Raw genomic sequence first — 21,352 nt, 5'->3', positions numbered from 1 at the left:
AAATATAATAACGTTTATTTGCTTAAAAAAATTGAATTTTCAGTCATTAGTCATTATTAATTTTTAAACTTAAAATAAAATTAGTGATACAAAATGAACCAAAAAAGAGATGCAAAATTTTTTGTAAAATTAAATTAAATTTTAAAATCAGTCAGAAAACAATGTCAGGATTATATTCTTCAAGAAAGTGGACATTTTGAACATTTAATTTTTTTAAGAAATTTGTTAAATAAAATAAAATAATTTAAAATGAACCAAAAAAGTCATGCAAAACGTTTTGTAAAATTAAATTAAATATTCAAAATCTGTCAGAAAACAATGTCGGGATTATATTCATCAAGTAGGTGGACATTGTATGACGTAAATTGTGTATTATTATGACGTTTCACGTAGAGAAGTCAAAATGTGATTGAAATGAAAATTATTTGAGTACAGGTTAAGTGATCTTTTTGTGTGCTTACTTTTGAAAATCAAATTTGAATCCGGCATTTTGTTGAGAGTATTAGTGAAAATTAGTCAGAGCGTGCATTTGATAAATCTTTGTAAAAGGTAGAAACAAGGCCAGGATTTATTGAATTCCTTCCGGTGGTCGAGCATAGCCTGTAACATCCCAGGTGAATAGTGGATTTATCCCCACGCCCCTTGTTCAACCACAACACAGCGATTGCTCATTTTGCATATTCTGCTAACACGCCGGTTCAAATCGAATCAAACAACCTCACGTAAACCGGATAAAATTAACCCTTTTGCCAGAAATTCAATTTAGACCCTCCGCTAAGGATCTCGGGAAAAAAATTTAAATTAGACGAAGGTTCCAGCTGGATGTAATCCCTGTAGAGTCGATTCAAATTCTCAACAGAGAAAAGAAGATAAAAAGTTGCCGGCTATTAAGACGGCAATTATTTGTTTTGCCAAACTTCAGGCGTCGTATTATTTCAGGCATCTTTACTCCTCAAACTTCCTGTTTGTGTTTACATTCCTCCTTGATAAAACGAAGAATGGAGGGAAAAAAATTGACAAAGGGATTATTTATTCTTTACAAAGAATAACCGAGTACGGAATCCGTTTCCGACAACTTCCAGCTTTGGTGAAAGTCGTTAAAGATCTCATTCCTAAACAATCAGATGAAACTTTCAAAACATGAAAGTGTTAACAAAATCTAATATAACTTTGTTTGAAACGGCTTTTGAGAATAGCAGAACGTGAAAGGCTTACTTCTTTATGAACCGCACAATAGAAAACATCCAAGAGTGTAGTCGTGTTCCACAGGGAAAACTTTCTGCCTCTTCAAACTTCAAACGAATAAATTAAAAACATAGGAATGATTTGAATTATATTTTACAAAAATATTTATATAATAACCACTTACTTTTTTTTAAACACACTCTATGAATCTATTTTTGCGTTTCTGCATGTGTTCTGTATGTTTCTGTTTAGGAAAAACAGTTATGAACAATTCACTACTTTTCGTGGTCCGCTTGCCCAATTAATATTTTTCAATTAATTAAGATTTTTAGTTGAGATAAAAAAGTCAGTGACATGAGCGGGATTCAAACCCAAAACCTACTGCTAGATACGCCGCTACTCCACCACTTGAGCTATCGCAACTTCGATCCACTCGGAAAAAGGAGGGAAAACTCATAAGGTGGGGTTGAGATGGGAAGTTAGTGTCCGAGTGGATCGCAGTCACGATAGCTGAAGTGATAGAGCACCGGCGTACATAGCCGAAGGTCGTGGGTTCGAATCCTGCTCGTGACACTGACTTTTTTATCTCGACTAAAAACCTTGATTAATTGAAAGATATTAACTGATCAAGCGGACCACGAAGACTAGTGACTAGTGAATTTAGTAATTTATTAGTGTGAATATCCCAATTTACTCAGAGATTTGTCGAGTACTCTGGCATAGACCAAATGAATGTGTGAATGTATTTATTAACGTGAATGACATCGTTTATCCCCAATTACCCCGAGGATTATCGAGTACTCTGAAGTAGTGTGAATGAATGTATGGACATAATTTATTAGCGTGAATGGAAGAACAAACCCAATTACCCAATTATTCGTAGTAGGAGTAAATAACATCGTTTATCCAAAATTACTCAGAGGTTTATCGAGTATTCTGGGATGGACCAAATGAATGTGTGAATGTATTTATTCACGTGAATGACATCGTTTATCCCCAATTACCCCGACGATTATTGAGTACTCTGGAGGAAAATTCAAAAGGTGGGGTTGAGGATGGGAAGTTAGTGTCCGAGTGGATCGAAGTCACGATACTGCAAGTGGTAGAGTAGCGGCGTATCTCGGAGTCACGATAGCGCAAGTGGTAGAGTAGCGGCGTATCTCGGAGTCACGATAGCGCAAGTGGTAGAGTAGCTGCGTATCTAGCCGAAGGTCGTGGGTTCGAATCCCGCTCGTGACAATGACTTTTTTTTATCATAACTAGAAACCTTAGTTATGAACAATATACAATTGTCTAATTTATTTTTTTCATAGTAATTTATTTGTAGCATGAACGTATCAATTCATATTAGTTCCAATTTTAATACATGTACCACCGAGGTCCCACTTGATTAAGGGTAAAAATTCCTTGGCTCTGTACAGAGAGCGCGTAGGAACGCTAGCCAATTGTGAATTGTCTCCTGTTCCGATTATTTAATGAAACAGGGTTGTTTTGTTATATATCTTTTCGCGTCACTAGCTTGTGTTGATAGTGAATGTATTTATTAGCGTGATTATGTAGGGTGATGGGCCGATGGCGAAATATTGATTCCATCATCAACCCTCAATTACCTTATTTATGTAATAGTGTAAAAGGTCATGAAGAGATATCGAGTACTTCACTACCATAATTGAGTCAAGGTATGTAAATAAGAAAAAAATTATTTAAGAATGAATGAGAGTGGGAATGGGTTTGGACCTAGAATATGCAAGCGTACTGAATTGACCGATGTTCACAGCATCAACCAGCTCAACCCAGTTGTTTCGTCAGCAATTCCGACAGTTGAATAACTGAAAAACCCGCGAGTGGAAACAGACTCAGTAAGTTAACTTGTGCTGGGTCAACATGAATTCACCTACTCGCAGACCATCAATTCAGATACTCTTTCTCCCCTAAAATGGTGAAATGGTGTCAGGCACTCTAAAATCTTGCGAAAGGAATGATTTCAGGATGTGTATTAAACGTTTTAAAATAAGGGTTTCGAGGTGTTTGGACATCACTAGAAGAAAGCTAATGAACATGAAGGAAGATGCGTAAGGTAGCGGACTACATTGGTAGAAGAGGGATGCCATTTTAGTAGATGGGTTCATTGGTTATTCTTCGAAGGGTGAAAGTGTGTTCACATTTTTGTATGTTTGTTATTTTTTCCACCCCTCAAAGCATGTGACACGAGTTTGCACGTTTCTGGTTGAGATAACGGGATCTTTATGAGAGCATAGGATTGCCATTCACATAGGATAGTTTCAGAAATGTTACAAATGTCTGTGGTATATAAGAGAATGGGTTCTAATATACTTCCTTGGGATACCTCTACATCTATGAGATTGTTGGTTCATAGAAAGGAGCCACTGATGACTTAATCAGGATAGTAAGTAAAAGGTCTCCCTTAAAATTCCAGAGAAGCTTTAAGATCGCTAGCGATGATATCTACAACTGGCACTTTTGAATATTAGGACGTGAAAGTCTGGACCCAAACAAAAAAAAAAAAGTTGCAGGAATGAATCATGGGAAGAATGTCTTTAAGCATGTTATTTTGCCCATTACGTGCACATAGTTCATTTACACGACAGAATGATTGAAATTTATGAGGGCTTTTTTAGGTCTTGGAGGGATTTCTATTGGGATTAATTATAATCTAAGGACAGAATTGTAAATGAAGGTGAGAAAAATTACAGCTTTTTAGATAGATGTCGAAGGATTTATGTAGTGATAAATTAATAGATTGGTGGAACTAAGTTAAGAGGGCAGGTCTTTAACATAGAGCAAAAACCATAGTGGCCCTAGCATGCTCCCTTGAGGCACTCCTACATAGTTTCTTACCTGGAGATATGAGCCAAACTGCTGAAGTACTTGACATCACCATAAAAGTCCAACTTACTGTTTGATATTTTATATTACATCGGCTTACTGAAGACCATTAAGTACGAAATTTTGAAGTTCACTTTTAATTAGAGCAACTACCTTTCCAACCCCCATCCGCATTTGAAATATCAATAACGAACTTTTCAATTAAATTTGGGGCAGATGCAATAAAGCAAAACGAATTTGAGCTCATAATGAAGCTTGAGGTGTTGGGACAAATTAGATCCATTAAGGTTGAGTTCTCTCGGCTGATGAAATGGCGTTCAGCCTCATACGTCAAGTTATAATTACCAACTGGATTCAGCCGACTTACTCAAGGTGTGTCTTCCAGATTATCGTATTATGGCATAACGCGTTATCCGTGCAGAAATCTTAATACAACCCCCCGCAACGCACACTTATATTCCTCTTCTCCCAGCTCTTTTCAAACAAATTGATATTTTCCAACAAATTGTATCGCCGATTACCGAGCCCGGGAGATGATTTCCGAGATGGGAGAACCGACGAAATCATACTTGTAAATGAAGGCAGTTATGCAAATTGTTAAATATGTAAATAACTGAAATATTGCGCTTGGGACATTCCTAGCTCAGTCTTTTTTTTTTTTTACTCTCTTTTCTTATTTATAATATACCCAGCTCCCTTTGAACTATTTATTTAGTTTGCCAAAAAAAATCCTACTCCTTCCTTCCACAAAAGTTAAACAAAAGCCAAGACAAACCATATCTTATGTAAATAATAGATTAACTTTACTTACAAATCGGTTTTCTACATACTTCTTGAAAAGTTGAAAACGCACTTTTAAAATTCTGTGCTTAAAAAATTGCAATCAGATTATATTAAAAGCATTGGTAACATTTTTACCATAATTAGTATAAAAATGGATTGTCTGATCGTTAGTCTGTACAAAGATCACAACTAAAAATATCCTTTATTTATTTATTACACTTTTATACATAATATAGCATTACACATAACCTGTAATTCGGTCGTTAACGGTCATTTCCGCCTGCAGCGTACAGGTAAATTCAGTGAGGTTAGGTAGAACCAAAAAATTGTTAGCGACTAAATTACAGGTTCAACACCCGCAGGCCTCATCGAGAAAGCTCACAATTATATATAACTTAATCTTTTTATGTAAGGTTTTGCTTGAAATGAAAAAGTTAGTGCCACGAGCGAGATTCGAACCCACGACCGGCTAAATACGCCGCTGCTCTACCACTTGAGCTATCGTGACTTCGATCCACTCGGACACCAAAATGAAAAATGGCAAAAAGGAGGGAAAATTCGAAAGGTTGGGTTGAGATGGGAAGTTAGTGTTTGGGGGGGGGGAGATAGAGATAGAGTGAGAAATAGAAATAGTGTCAGAGAAAGAATGAAGAATGAATCCAAGTGACAGAGTGAGAGAACTCGAGTGTGAGAGAGACAGAGTTAGAAAGAGAAATAGAAACAGTGTCAGAGAGAAACACAATGCGAGTGAGTGTGAAAGAGAGAGAGCCAGAGTGGAATAAAGTGGAAGAAAGAAAGAGAGAGAAAGAAGTAGAGTGAGTGTCAGAGAGAATGAACGCAAGTAATAGATTTTCAGTTGAGATAAAAAGTCAAAGGCACGAGCGGGATTCGAACCCACGATCTTCGGATTGATACGCCGCTGCTCAACCACTTGAGCTATCGTGACCTCGATCCACTCGGACACCAACCTCCCATCTCAACCACACCTTTTGGTGGAATGGCAAAAAGGAGGGAAAATTCAAAAGGTGTGGTTGAGATGGGAGGTTGGTGTCCGAGTGGATCGAGGTCACGATAGCTCAAGTGGTAGAGCAGCGGCGTATCAATCCGAAGATCGTGGGTTCGAATCCCGCTCGTGCCATTGACTTTTTTATCTCGACTGAAAACCTTAATTAATTGTAAGACATTAATTGGTCCAGCGGACCACGAAACTAGTGAATTTAGCAAGAAAGAGAGTGAAAAATAGCGGAAGAAACAGAAAGTGAAAGATAGAGGGAAAAATACCAGTGAAAAAGGAAAGAGAGAGAAAAGAAAGAGACAAGCTGAGTATCAGAAAGTGAAATCGACAGAGAGAAAAATAGAACCAGTTTCATAGAGAAAGAGAGAGAAAAAGTGCGAATGTTGGGGAGAGAGAGTGAGTGAGAGAGAAAGTAAGAGAGAGAGAGAAATAGAGTGAGTGTCAGAGAGAGAATGAACGCAAGTAAGAAAGTCAAAAATAGAGGGAGAGGCAGAAAGTGAAAGATAGAGGGAGAAAAATATAGCAAGTGCCAGTGAAAAAGCAGAGAGAGAGAGAGAGAGAGAGAGAGAGAGAGAGAGAGAGAGAGAGAGAGAGTGAGTGAGAGAGTGAAAACTTAATGATGAAAAATTAATTCAACAGCCAAATTTTGAGGTATTTGATTCTAAGTGTTCTGAATTAGAATAAGCTGGCCAAATAAAAATATTTATATATTTAATTGCTTTATAATGTTTTTGGTGATTGGATCAGAGAGAGCAGAGAGTCAGAGAGAGTGAGAGAGCGAGAGAGAGAGAGAGAGAGTGAGAGGGGGGGAGAAAGAATGAATGAGCTTTCTCTCTTTCTATCTCCTTCTCTTCTTGAAGAATACTTAGAATCAAATACCTCAAAATTTGGCTGTTAAATTAATCTTTTCAGATTATTTAAGGGCATAAGCTTTTCCTTTAAACATTGGTTGAATTCTATTATGGAATGGTAGGAGGTAGGTCAAAATAGTAGTAACAGTTACGAACAATAATCACTACTCTGAAAACAGCCAAGTTATGACTACTTGCAATTTGCAAGTCATGAGAGCAAAGTAGGTCAGGCATTGGACCAAATTTTATTGCATTTTTTTTTCTTCCTTTATAGCAGTACAAATGTGGTCGCATTTTTAAAACCGGCTGTAGTAAAGAATCAAGTATTGTGTAAATAGATAACAAACTTTAAAAAAATTGTCTCACTTTCTGGAAAAACTGGTGTAAGCAGAGTTCTCAATCAAGCAATAATAAGGTAAAAATTGCATGTGTTGATTGGTTAAGGATCAGAAAGTAAATACAAATAATGAGAAGCTTGCATAAGTAAGCTACAAGAGTAATCAATGTGTCAAACATTGAAGTTAAGGGAAGTGAGAGATATAATTTGATGTTATAGTTAGCAACGAAGTTCATGTTTATGCCAAAAAACAAGTGCATAATTTTTTTATTTGAAGTTTATTTATAAATAATGTGAAGAGATATTTTTAACATCCAAAATCTGATGGTTTTTGGCCACTATTCAAGGCAAGGAGGAAATTGAGAATATAACATATTTTAGGTTAGGTTATATAACGATAATACATATTTGAAATTTATTTTATAAATTCTTTCAACTTCATTGGAAATTACAAACTTCAACCCCCATATTCAAATATAATGTCTGATTGCAAGTTAATTCTGAAGAATCAGAGTATGATGATATAGGTTAAAATTGCTTGTCTAGGTTAGGTTAATACTGCTAAAAACTTCATAATTTTTATAATTCCAAAATATCGAGGAAAAGTGGTCTTATAGGAAGCAAATATGGAGCACACTTGAAAACCAATTCATTCATATGTCTTTTTTCCTGTTGAGGGCACCTCACTTTTTAAGCGTTCAACGCTCAAAGTCTTGTGACAAAAACTGATATTTCTTATAATCAAGAGACTAGGCAATCCAGGATAATAGGAAATTACTAACCTATACATTTACCTCATAGACCTAAAAAAAGTCATAACTTAGTTGGGAATTGTTTGTTTGTTTTTGGTGTGAACATTACCAGGGTGTAATGTTTATTAATTGATCATTTTGGTCTGCCTATCATCACTGGGTTGGTTTTATCATCATTTCGCCATCTTCAGGTACACCAGTGATCGATATTACAGACACATCATCAAATATACCAATGCTAGCGATTTCACAATTAATATTGAGTTATTTCATCACTTTACAAGATGATCACTGATTTTAATGAGATGTTTTTGGTGATACTAGGTCAAAAAATATACGAATGTTTTTCCAATGGGCTCTTGGAGCCAAGAAATTTTTAAAATAATGTGCATAATTTTAAGTTTTTTGTTGGAACATTAACAAATGACGATTTAGTTGTTAACCTAACCGTGTTGGTGTGTCAGACCCATTTTGGCATTTCATCTTCTTCAAGCACATTTTCAATCAGTAACGACAAAAAAACAAGTTTATCACCCAGACGACTACACAGAGAAATCACACAATTAATTAAGACATTATCTGACTGTCCTGCTATATATAAAAATAATTTATTTAAAAAATACATCAAGATTGGTCTACAGAATAATAAAAGTGTAATTTAGTCGTTACGAATCATTTTTGTTCTGCCTCACTGGATTGATCTGTCAGACTAAAATGATCGATAACGACCAAATTAAATGTTTGATAATTGTTTTTTCTCCTTTTTATTAAAAAAATATATTAACAATGATTTGTAATTTTTTTTTCAGCGTAAAAACAGACATCTCAGACGATGGAGCTCTAAGCCGTCTTTTCATTGCTAACTCAAACCAGCATGATTCAGGAAATTACACATGTTCCCTCGGGGAACTTGCACATTCTTCTGTTGCAGTAGTTGTGCTGAACGGTAAGTCGGCAATTTTTTTTTTCATTTTTTTCAAACTTCAGATTTTCTGAAGATCAGTATGGTAGTAAAAACTGATCGAATCTAGGGATGGTTAGGGATGGTTCATGATGGATAATATGAGAAAAAAAAAGAATTGAAAGAAATCGACTGCTGGGCTCAAACCCTCTTCAGGTCGGGAACACAATCAGAAACATTTTAGGGCAGAAGACGCTTTTTATACTCTAAGAAAAAAAAAAAAAAAGATGTTTCAGAATGCAGAAAAAACTCTGCAGTTCTTCATAAACAGTTTTAGGAGAGTGCACCCATGTCAATTTTAAAAATGTCACTTTCCAAACTGAGGTACACTTTCCTTTAGGAATTTTAGTACCTTCCTCAGTACAATTTTTTCATTTGTTTCTACATATTCCAACCATCCCTTTCCTCTTCGCACACCTCTTTTTATGAGAATTTACCAAATTGGCCGTACTGGGCTAATGTTTCACATTTACAAAGGATATGGGCTGATGTCTCTAGTTTCTCTTAACAGAGTCAGCATTTTATTTCTCTGATTTATCCATCTTTTTAGGTGGTAGTTAAGTGGACAAAGGCCTATAATTTTCCTTAAATCTGCTGAAATAGAGGAACACTTTTACCTTCCATTTTGAAAGATTATTCTCTTACCTCCTACTTGGTGCTTTTGCCCAGTGCTTCAGTCTTTCTTCCCCAAGGTGTTTTTCCAGCACCAACTTTAGCATACTGTCCAGTGTGCCAAGTTGTTGTTCTGGTCCCATGATTAAAAGGTATGCTGACTTCCTTGCCTAGTTCATTTTCTTCTATATCTTCATGTCCCAGAACCCACCTCATGGTAACTTTGTTGTTTTCTTAGGGTCATTTAGCAATATACATTCCCAAACTGGTTTGGAGCAAAAAGTGTGTATATTTTGTGCCTTTATAGTTGCTTGACTGTCTGAAAGTGTATTCTTCTTTATCAGCTCCTGTGCAAAGAGTTGGACTACATGGACTCACCTTGGAAGATATTTGGGACCAGTCCAAGTGGTTTTGCTAGGATGTAATTCAGTCTTTTTACCTGGCAAAGAGGTAGTAGAGCAGTGTAAGAACAGATTAGATACTATTTCTGTAAATAAGCTGCAGGTTTTAGGTAAACATCTGCCTGTTTATGAACTGCGGTGGCTTAGAGGTTTGGGCCTACAACGATTTACGATGCTAGTGATCCTGGGTTCGAATCCCAGTATATCCCGTGTTTTTTTAATTGAGAATAGTATGAAAAATATATTGTAAAATGGTTTGACCCCTTTTTCACAAACACCCAATGGGTCATTAGACATTAAGACAGGAATTATTTTACTTTTTACACGTGTTATGTCTTTTCTTTTATTTTATACCAAACTTTTCATTTATATTGTAAAAATAATTGAAATTTTAAATTTTAGGCGAAGCTCCAGCAGCTATGCACGTAGGGATCAGCCACAGGTTGACCGCCTGCAATATTTTTTGGGTTCTACCCTTCATCCTTCTCATATACTCTAGGTGACTGGCAGTTTAAGTGTGAAACGCCAAGATGTAAGGGACATGGTAAACGTAACCAGACTTCAAAGGGACTTATTCCCAAAAAATTTTGCTATTATCTGATTGGTGTTATAGCTATTGAAAAAACACTAAAACGCTGATACAAAACCTGTACAAATCTGTGTAATGCCCATTTAAATCTTTGTATTTGTACTGTAAGTTCGATCTAGTAGGTCCAGCTGGGCTCATCTTAAGGACTTACTTTTTTTTTCATTCAAACCTTATGATTTTCAAGCCTTATGATTAAAATTGATTAATTTAATATGGCATAGTGGCTAAACGATAAAATTCTGTACAAGCATAAAAATAAATAAATAGATGTATCTACATTTTTTTATAGAATTCTTATAGGTCAGACTTTTAAGACTTATAGGCAAAATAATACGCAAGAATTTCCCATAGTCCGCATAAAATAATAACTTCAACAAATCATAATTTCTGGATTTGTTTTGTTGCTTTCTAAATGTGAATTTAAATCGGGGAAAAATCCAATTGTTGTATGTACAGAGAAAGGAACAGATGCAGATAAATGTTTAAATTTCTGGCTATATTATTGCCAAGTCGACTCCTAGATTGTAGAACAGTCTAATTTAAACCATTCACTCTGAAGGCGGAAAAAAATCAAAATAAAAAACAAAGAGAAGGGTATTTTTATAGAAATGTACTAATTTTTGGCTCAACATATTGTTGAAGTTTTTGTGATCGGTGAGGTGTACATAACTCAACTGTATAGAGTTTATACACAATGAAATACCATTGATAGATTAATTTAAATTTTATATATGCTTAGAACATAAAATTTTGTTGTTTAACTGAAAAAAAAATTTAAAAATGCTATATTATAATAAATGTTAATGAATGTAAAATACAAATTTTAATGTGAAACCACTATAAAACTAGTCATTTAAGTTATAGGTGATATTTAAATTTGTACCAGGGACTCAATAAAAATTCTGTATTGAGTAGAGTAATCATAATTGTAACAAAGTAATATAAAAATCAATTGTTGTAAAATTATATTGATTACTATGTGAATTATAACATTATGTACATGTAAAACATATTAATTAAATAAAATGTTGTGAACTTTTTTTTTCAACTCTTTTAAACCTAAAAATGTTGATTCAAATGGTGTGTAAATGTCTTTTTAAAATAAATAATAAAAAAACTCAAAATTGCATTTTTTTAATTACTGACAATATTACTTTTTTTATATATTCTAAAATCGTTTTAATTAAATTTACATACTTTAACTTTCAATTTTAATTCTTTTTTTTTGTTTTTTTTTTTAGAAAAACAACAGACTGGTTAGATTGGGTAAATTTGATTTAAGGTTTTTCCAAATTAGGCAAACTTTAAAATAACGAAACATAATAAAACGAAAAATAACAAAAAGTACAATCATACTCATAATTTATAACAAATAGCAAGCCAGATCCTGTGATAATTCAAACATTTAAATTTCTTTTGCTATGAGATTATAATTTTATAACTAATTTTGAATAAATCCTTTATTTTCAAAACATTTGTTTTTTGGGAAAGCAAACAGACTGATTAGATGGGTCAATTTGTTATGAGGTTTCTTCAAATTTGGTCAATGGGTTTTCTCCCTCGATATCATAAGTCATTCTTCGTGATTCTTCGGTGCAAATTGCACCATAGTCATGCCAAACTATAGTCGTGGTGTCATTTAATTTTGGATTATTTTGGAAGCTACCTAACTACAGGTTATATTTCCTCTCCTATAAGAATATAATTTTGTAACAACTTTGTAATACTTTATTTTCAAAACTTATTTGTTTTTTGGGAAAGCAAACAGACTGATTAGATGGGTAAATTTGTTATGAGGTTTCTTCAAATTTGGTCAATGGGTTTTCTCCCTCGATATCATAAGTCATTCTTCATGATTCTTCGGTGCAAATTGCACCATAGTCGTGCCAAACTATAGTCGTGGTGTCATTGAATTTTGGATTATTTTGGAAGCTACCTAACTACAGGTTATATTTCCTCTCTCCTATAAGAATATAATTTTGTAACAACTTTTTAATACTTTATTTTCAATTCTTAATCCTTTTATCAAAAAGCCAAACAGACTGCTTTATTGGACCAATTTGTTATTAAGTTCCTAGCAGTTATATCGATCTTTGATCAATGGGTTTTCTCGTTTGATATCCAATCCATTCTACATGATTCTTGCCATATTTGGTGCCTCAAAAATTAATTTCTGACAATAAAATTTTTCAATATAAGAAATATAATCATACAGATAATTTATTGTTGGACTCATTAATTGCAAATAGCAAGCCAGATCCTGTGATAATTTAAACATTTTATTTATTAAACTTTTTTTACATTACTGGAGTGTTCATATTTATTGTCATGCGCAATATGGTGTTGATGTCATTAGATTTTGGATTATTTTGGAAACTACCAAACTGTAGGTTAAATTTCTTTTCCTATAAGAGTATAATTTTATAAATGTTGTGTGGTGTCCGTTAGTCGATGATTATTCGGAAATCGTGAGATGCGGTCTGGTGTGATGTAGTTTTCAGAAAAACATTTTCTTTATCGTGCCAACGTTCCGATCTTTATTGAGATCATCTTCAGGGCCTGCAATTTACAAACATTGCTTAAATTTAACAAATACATGTAGGATGTAAAAAAAGTGAATTTATACAATGCAAAAAATATATGTTTTATATTCAATCAAAGTATGGTAGAGTAGAAATACTTTGATGGATTATAAAAAATATTTTTTTGCATTGTATAAATTCACTTTTTTCCACATCTTACATGTATTTGTTAAATTTAAACAATGTTTGTAAATCCCTGGCCCTGAAGATGATCTCAATAAAGATCGAAACGTTGGCACGATAAAGAAAATGTTTTTCTGAAACCTACATCACACCAGACCGCATCTCACAATTTCCCTTCCACATGTTCTTGCCATATTTGGTGCCTCAAAAATTAATTTCTGACCATAAATTTTGTAAACATAAAAGAAATACATTCGCACTCATAATTTATTGTTGAACCCATTAATTGCAAATAGCAAACCAGATCCTGTGATAATTTAAACATTTTATTTATTAAACTTTTTTTTTATTTTGGAAACTGCCAAACTGTAGGTATAGATTTTTTTCTTACAAGAGTACAATTTTAGAACTAATTTTGATAAATCTTTGTTTTCAATATTTATTTCTTTTTTGAAAAAGCAAAACAGACTGATTCGATTGGATCAATTTGTTATGAGGTTTCTTCAAATTTGGTCAATGAGTTTTCTCGCTCGATATCCAGTCCATTTCACATAGTCCTTGCCCTATTGGGTGCTTCAAAAATTAATTTCTGACCGTAAATTTTTTAAACATAAAAGAAATAGACTCATCCTCATAATTTATTTTAGGACTCATTTACAACAAACAGCAAGCCAGATCCTGTAATAATTTAAACATTTTTTTTATTAAACTTTGTTTGTATAATTGGAGTTTTTCATATTTGTTTTCATGCCAAATATAGTCTTGATGTCATTAGATTTTGGATTATTTTGGAAACAATCAAACTGTACATTAAGTTTCTTTTGATATAAGAATATAATTTTATAACTAATTTTAAATAAATCCTATATTTTCAATCCTTATGCCTTTTTTGGAAAAGCGAAACAGGCTGTTTTGGATCAATTTGTTATTAATTTTCTCACAGTTATATTGTTCTTTCGTTAGTGGGTTTTCTCGTTTGATATCATATCCAAACCACTCGATTCTTGCCATATTAGGTCTCTCAAACATTAATTTCTGACCATAAATCTTTAAAAAAAACAAAAACAAAAAAAAAAAACAATCGTACTCATAATTTATTTTGGGACTCATTTATAACAAATAGCAAGTCAGATCGTATGATAATTCAAACATTTTAAAACTTGTTTTGCATAATTAGAGTTTTTCGTATTTGTTGTCATGCCAAATAGGTCTTGATCAAGATAAATTATCATTAGATTTTGGATTGTTTTTGAAAACTACCAAACTGTAGGTTAAATTTCTTTTGTTATAAGAGTATAATTTTATAACTAATTTTGAATAATTTTTTTATTTTCAATCCTTATTTGTTTTTGTTTTTTTGAACAGCAAAACAGACTGATTAGATTGGGTCAATTTGTTATAAGGTTTCTTCAAATTTGGTCAATGAGTTTTCTCGTTTGATATCCAGTCCATTTCACATGGTCCCAAAATAAATTATGAGCACAATTGTACTTTTTTTTATTTTTAAAAGATTTATGATCAGAAATTAATGCATGAGAGACCAAACATGGCAAGTATTATGTGTTTGGATTTGATATCAAACGAGAAAACCCATTGACAAAAAACCGATTTACTTTTGAGAAGATTAATAACAAATGGATCCAATCAAACCAGTCTGTTTTGCTTTTCAAAAAAGGAATTAGGATTGAAAATAAAGGATTTATTCAAAATTAGTCATAAAATTAAACTCTTATAGCGAAACAAATGTAACATCAGTTTGGTAATTTCCATAATAATCCAAAATCTAATGATATCACGACTATATTTGGCATGAAAACAAATATTAAAAACTTTATTGCAATTTATTGTCATGTCAAATATGGTGTTGATGTCATTAGATTTTGAAAACTACCACTGTTGGTTAAATTTCTTTTGCTATAAGAGTATAATTTTATAACTAATTTAGAATATATCCTTTATTTTCAAAACTTATTTGTTTTTTGGGAAAACAAACAGACTGATTAGATTGGGTCAATTTGTTATGAGGTTTCTTCAAATTTGGTCAATGGGTTTTCTCCCTCGATATCATAAGTCATTCTTCATGATTCTTCGGCGCAAATTGCACCATAGTCGTGCCAATGTTAAAGGGCATCGGTTTTAATGTAAATCCATGTAATAAAGGACTCGTAAAAGCGTGGGGCCTCGGCGAGGGTAACGTGTAAAGTTGTGTAAACCGTAAAGTAAGAGGCGTCGTCCCAATATCAGTGCGTACTTCGGCCATCATGCCTCCTTCCAGTCAGTCAGTTCCATCCATTACCTTCTTGTGGATGTTATACCGTTGTTGGTAAGATGTGACATTTCCGAAATGGTCTCGAACCAAATTGATCTCGCCCTTTGGACGATGTAGCTTCCACAGCGTCAATTATGGATGGATTCCTCGACGAGCAGACCCTGCAAGCTGTTCTCGGTGAGTCAATTTTTAAAAAGTAGGCGTCTACGAGATTTCGACCCGTTCCTCTATTGACCGAATCGGACGAGAGTCAATGGGTTTTCATTGACCAGGACCCTGATCGGGGATCGGGTAGGTTTTATTGATTTCCCACGAGCCACCCGGCCCCTGAATCAACAAGTGTCACTTTGACATTTCCACCTTATCCAACTCAATGTTTGTGTTTCTCCTCTTCCCTTAATTACTCTTGGAGGATTTTTTTCTATTTTTGTTTTCCTTTTAATCTGAACATAAAGATGATCTTCCATCATTTTAAATCTGATTAACGTTCATTATTGAGTTAATCTCATGAAGTTTTATTGAATAATTGCATTGCCTTTAATCAATCCTTATCTACTGTCTGTCTTGTATATATTTTATTGTCTAATTTACAAGAACATTATTATGCTATTTACAAAAATTTACAATTAATATTGATTATTCAATACAAATAAATCCAGAAAAAAAAGACAGAAAGTGCAAGAACAAATAAACAAAATGCTACTCCAAAAGTAATCAGGTTGGGTTGCAACAATAATCAAGAAAATATTAATACTAACAGATTTAATGTAATATTGAATAGTTTATGAATATTATATAGTTTAAATGATCACTTGAGATTTCTACGGATTCTCTTTGGTATCATGATGGCCAGCAGGAAAGTAAGGCCAATACTGACTATTATAAAAAAAAAATTACATAAGTTAAAACAATTTGTAGGTATATTGTAAAAATATTTTTTGATATTGGACAACAATGCTAATGTTTATGNCTTTATTGTCTATTATTCATAAAAATTAGCGTATTTGGCAGTCCAATAGGAATAAATATTTGTTTTAATGCACCTACAAATTGTTTTAACTTATGCTGGTTTTGATATATTAGCCATTATTGTCTTTACTTTCCTGCTGGCTATGATGATACCAAAAAAGAATCAATAGAAATCTCAAGCGATAATTTATACTGTTAAAAATTACTTTCCCAGGTTAATTGTCTATTATTCATAAACATTAGCATTAATGGCTTTCGAATATCAAAAAATATTTTTTATAGTATACGTACAAATTGTTTTAACTTATGTATTTTTTTTATATTAGTCAGTATTGACTTTGCATTACTGCTGGCTCACTCACTCAACCCCAATCACAAATGATCATTTAAACTATATAATATTCATAAACAATTCAATATTACATTACATCTGTTAGGTTTAATATTTTCTGGATTATTGTTGCAACCCAAACAGTTTACTTTTGGAGTAGCATTTTGTTTATTTGTTCTTACACAGCTCTCTGTCTTTTTTTTCTGGATTTATTTGTATTGGATAAACAATATTAATTGTAAATTTATGTAAATAGCATAATAAAATAAAATATATACAAGACAGAGAGTAGATAAGGATTGATTAAAGCCAGGCGGAATGAAAAGTCAACACTGACTAATATTAAAAAAAAAAAAATGCATAAGTTAAAACAATTTGTAGGGGTATTAAAACCAATATTAATTGATATAGGACAGCCAACAATGCTAATGTTATGGATAATAAACAGTTAACGTGGGAAAGTAACCTCTATAACAGTATGAATGATCGATTGTGATTTGTAAGGATTCTCTTTGGTACCATTATAGCCAACAGGAAAGTAATGTGAATACTGGCTAATATAAAAAATACCATATAATTTAAAACAATTTATAGGTTTATTAATACAAATATTAATTGATCTTGGACAGCCAACAGTGCTAATGGTTATGGATAATAGTCAGTTGACCTTGGCAAGTAACCTCTACAGCAGAATGAATGATCAATTGTGATCTCTATTGATTCTCTTTGATATCATGATAGCCAACAGGAAAGTAAGGTCAATACTGACTAATATAAAAATAACACATAAGTAAAAACAATTTGTAGGTATTAAAATTAATATTTATTGATATTGGACAACCAACGTAGCCTATATATAATAGACATAATCCTGGGAATACTCTTCAATATCATGACCACTCCGAAGGATAAAGTCAATGGAAATATGGTGAAAATCTAAGATTAGGTTTGCGGTTTTACTTGTGGAAATGTATAAAGAAAAACCATATTGAAAACAGATATTTTTTTCATTTTCCATTTCCATTAATTTATAGCTAAGTTTCTCAAATTAAAGACACAAACCCTGGGAAATTATGTTTACAAGATGGTTTTGAACCAAATTTGCATTTATTTGCGCTAAGTTATTGCTGTAAAAATTGGTTCCTGTAAAATTATGTTACCTGTCATTAGGTGGGATGAACATGCCATTCGGTCATTACTGATCATTTTGGCTTGTGCATACTCATTTGTCGTAACGAAACTGAAGATGGCGAAATGGTGAAACGTATCAGGCATAGGAAGTGTAGGCGAATCTAAATGATAAGTAATGACCAAATTATATAAGCATTTGAACTTGAAATTGTTTTAGACTTAAGTTATTTATTTATGAATTGATGTTTCTGTTTTTTTCTATCATTGCTGGCTTGTTATTTTATTGATGGACCAACCTGAGCTTAGTGGCTTATAATGCTTTGTTGGTGTAGTAAGCTTTGAGGTTTTGCCTTATTTTTTAAATTTTATTTTTTATTATCAATGTCTTGTGTCTGTCACCTTATGTAAATTTTGGCACCCTTGCTGTCTTGTAGCCAGTTATCATCATCATGCACATATGTACATGAAAACAAGAAAAAAGACAAGGGCTCACAAGAAATATGTACAAATCTTTCAACTTTAGCTCAATAATCAAGGAGACCTACTTCAGAGCCCTGTGTTACTCCAGATTTTACTTTGTAAATTTAGTCAAAACATTGTTTCTTTTTACTTGCTGGCCATGTAGATAACTATAAAACCATGACTACATGGGGCCATGTAAGATTCAGCAACATTATTAATAATCAAGGGCCTAAGTGAGTGCCCTGTGTTACTCCAGATTTTACGTTTACAAATATNTAATAATAAATGATGGTAATTTTTCACCTATGATTTTTATGTAAATAAGTTCTCGTTTGTTTTTCGAATGACGTGGGAAACGCCAAAAAATTATGCATTTTGGACAAATTGGACATATGAGTTTAACGGTTTTTTCGAGTAAGTATGGGTGAGCCGGGAATGGCCAATTCTAAGCCGAGTTAGATGGGTTTCTTCTTTTCGGGAATGCCTGGAAGAGGGTGTTTGCTGAAGAAGCGCGAAGGATTTTCAGACGAGCTGCCTAAATTGAATGCTTAGGTCACTGAAGAGGGCGACCATCCCGAGCAGTTACAGTTTGACGAAAACCAATTCCTTCTCGGTACGCAGTTGATGACTTGACAATTCACCCATAAACGTATAAAATGGGATTCTGTCCTTGCAGTAAGAAGAAAGTGAGAGTCAAAGTTGAAGGAGTGGTTCAGGATGGGATGATTGTTAATGAAAGGAAAAACGTGGGATATACCAGAACTATTTTTTGTTGCAAAAATAACACAACGGGCCATACAAATGTTTTTACAGTCAGATGTATATCCCGGTATAATAAATTAAACAACACGGTCGAACGGTCCCGTGTGGGAACCTTTCGGAAAGGTGGCCCAGCTAGGCGCGTGTCGAAATTAGTCAGGTGCATGACCAGTGCACAGGGATCAACAGTGCGGAAAATAGTTCGTTCGGCCTTCTCCCTTTTAACCGTAACCGCCCTCGTTCGCATTAGGACGGCATCTGCCCCCCGGGGGTTGTTTGTAAACGCCGAACAAATGTTTACTTCACACATAATGATTATGACGGGACCGCTTTATACGGCAAACATGCTAAACCCTGTTTTAATTGGTTAAGATTTGGTTGTTTGTAATGCCGTCGGACTCTTTTACGGAAATGTTGAACTAGTTTTAACAAATTTGAGTATTTTACACTTCAAAATTGCCAATAATATCCTGAGGACTCAAATAATTTTAGCATACCTACAAATAAATCTTGATGAACTGTTTCAATATCGCGCATTTCCTCCTCTTGTCTTAATTACATCCCGAAGACGCCTCGGCATACTTTGTACCAGTATGGAAATGTCTCTTTGTTGGAGGTTAGCCCAGTCTTCACGAAAAGTCCTTTCAAGGTCGTGGTGTATATCAGGATTAGTATGGACGTGCTCTTATTCGTCTTTTGAGGTTAACCCATAAATGTTGGATGGGTTTCAAGTCTGGAGAACGGACTGACCAGGAGACCTTGATGTTACGCTATTGAAAGTTTGTACTTTGCGAGCGACATGTGGCCGGCCATTAGCGTGCATTGGAATAGGATTGTCGTTGATTTCATCGAAGATAGGCAAAGCTTGATGTTCCAGAATTCCATCCACATAGCGAGTAGCCGCCAAAGACCATCCACGAAGGACAACCAACTCTGTGCGACTCTACATTGAAATTCCCGCCCACACCATCACTGATCTACTTGAAAAGGTTGGTTATGGGAAAAATTACAGGCTTCTTACCTTTCACCTTCTCCACACTCTTTCACGCCAATCTGGAGATCGTAGAGGAAATCTACACTCATATGTAAAAAGTACAGCAGACCAATCGTCCAAAGATCAATGGCTGTGTTCTCGAGCAAATACGAGCAGTGCAACTCTGTGCTCTGGTCAATTTTGGTCTTGTTAAGGGGTGAAAAGCCATCAGTCCATACTGATATAACCTTCTTCGAGCAGAGCGTTCAGAAATTTAGACACCTCGAACTTCCTGGAGCTGATGAATCGCTTGAACAACAGTAAGGTGCCGGTTTCACAAAATTTTCAAACTAAAAAGGTCATCCTGTGGTTCTGTTACCCTAGGGGGTCCAGAACCGGGTTTTCTATGGTAGGACTCAATTTCTGGAAAACGTCTAACGGCGTCTCGCAGAGTTTCGTATGGAACTCCATGGCAACAGCGGCATACCTGATGGAACGTCCATCATCAATAAGCGCCACACCAGTGGCATTTTTAAGATTAAAAATTGAAATTAAAAAAACAAAGCTGAAAACTAAACAATTTATTGTTTCAGGTTACAAATGAGACTGAATAAAGATTTTAAATTCTGTAAAAAGTAAACATGGAAAAATCCTTCATCCTTGTTTTGGATAAAGGATGAAAGGCATTTACCTCTAATTGATATTACAAATTTAAAACATAGCATAAACAAATAATATATTGGTAAAACAATGAGTCAAATTAAGGGCAGAATTTGCTTTTACCGATCAAACGATAAACAATCAATTGGGCGGAATTTTTCGCCTATCAGTGCATGATAAATTTTTGATATTAAAAATTAAAGACCTACAAATCTATTCCATAGCAACCTTTTTATATCAAATACTACAAACTATACTAAACCTTTCCTATATGTTTCATTATTTTAAATTTCAATGCAATATCCATAACATTAATACCACAACTAATTAATTATTCTTTTACCAAACCACAGAACAAAAACACTTAGTAATTCATTTAAAATAAAAGCTTCAAAATCTTTAAATCAATACCTAAACATATAGTTCAAATAAAATCATAAAATAATTTAAAGTAGAACTTAAAGAATACTTATTAAGTAAATGTGTTGAATATAATACTATATTACATCATATTCTTATATAATTTTATTTACTTTTAATATAATCATATATAATTTTATTGTTTCTTTTTTTGTTATATACTTTCACATTAACTTGTAAAACGTTAATTATCATTTTATTACGATTTTATTTCATTTTTAAATTGTAAAATTATGCTCTAATTCTAGAAGGTTCTAATTTGGTTTTTAAGAATCTTACGAAAAATTGAATTTTGTTACTTAACAATAATATTTCTCTGTATAAAAATATAACTAAGTTC

The 21,352-nt window shown here is 33.5% G+C and overlaps 2 protein-coding genes across 2 annotated transcripts in view; both read left to right on the top strand.

The window, feature by feature from the left end:
• The window catches only part of LOC106670984 (neurotrimin-like), a 325,411-nt gene extending 314,325 nt beyond the window's left edge, over positions 1-11,086 (top strand). Inside the window, exons 6-7 of the mRNA XM_024227397.1 lie at positions 8,580-8,716; positions 10,147-11,086. Coding sequence (XP_024083165.1) covers positions 8,580-8,716; positions 10,147-10,247 — 238 coding nt within the window. The 3' untranslated portion in view covers positions 10,248-11,086. The remainder of the gene's footprint in view (positions 1-8,579; positions 8,717-10,146) is intronic.
• Positions 11,087-15,064: 3,978 nt separating this feature from the next.
• Positions 15,065-21,352, top strand: part of LOC106670983 (myelin regulatory factor) — a 59,560-nt gene continuing 53,272 nt past the window's right edge. Inside the window, exon 1 of the mRNA XM_024227396.1 lies at positions 15,065-15,484. Within this exon, the coding sequence (XP_024083164.1) occupies positions 15,442-15,484 (43 nt within the window). The 5' untranslated portion in view covers positions 15,065-15,441. The remainder of the gene's footprint in view (positions 15,485-21,352) is intronic.

Source organism: Cimex lectularius, unplaced genomic scaffold, assembly GCF_000648675.2.
Source record: "Cimex lectularius strain Harlan isolate CLEC.00 unplaced genomic scaffold, Clec_2.1 scaffold206, whole genome shotgun sequence".
Classification (NCBI taxonomy): Eukaryota; Metazoa; Arthropoda; class Insecta; order Hemiptera; family Cimicidae; genus Cimex; species Cimex lectularius.
The sequence above is the reverse complement of the archived record's forward strand: the minus strand, read 5'-3'. Positions and strand labels throughout refer to the sequence as shown.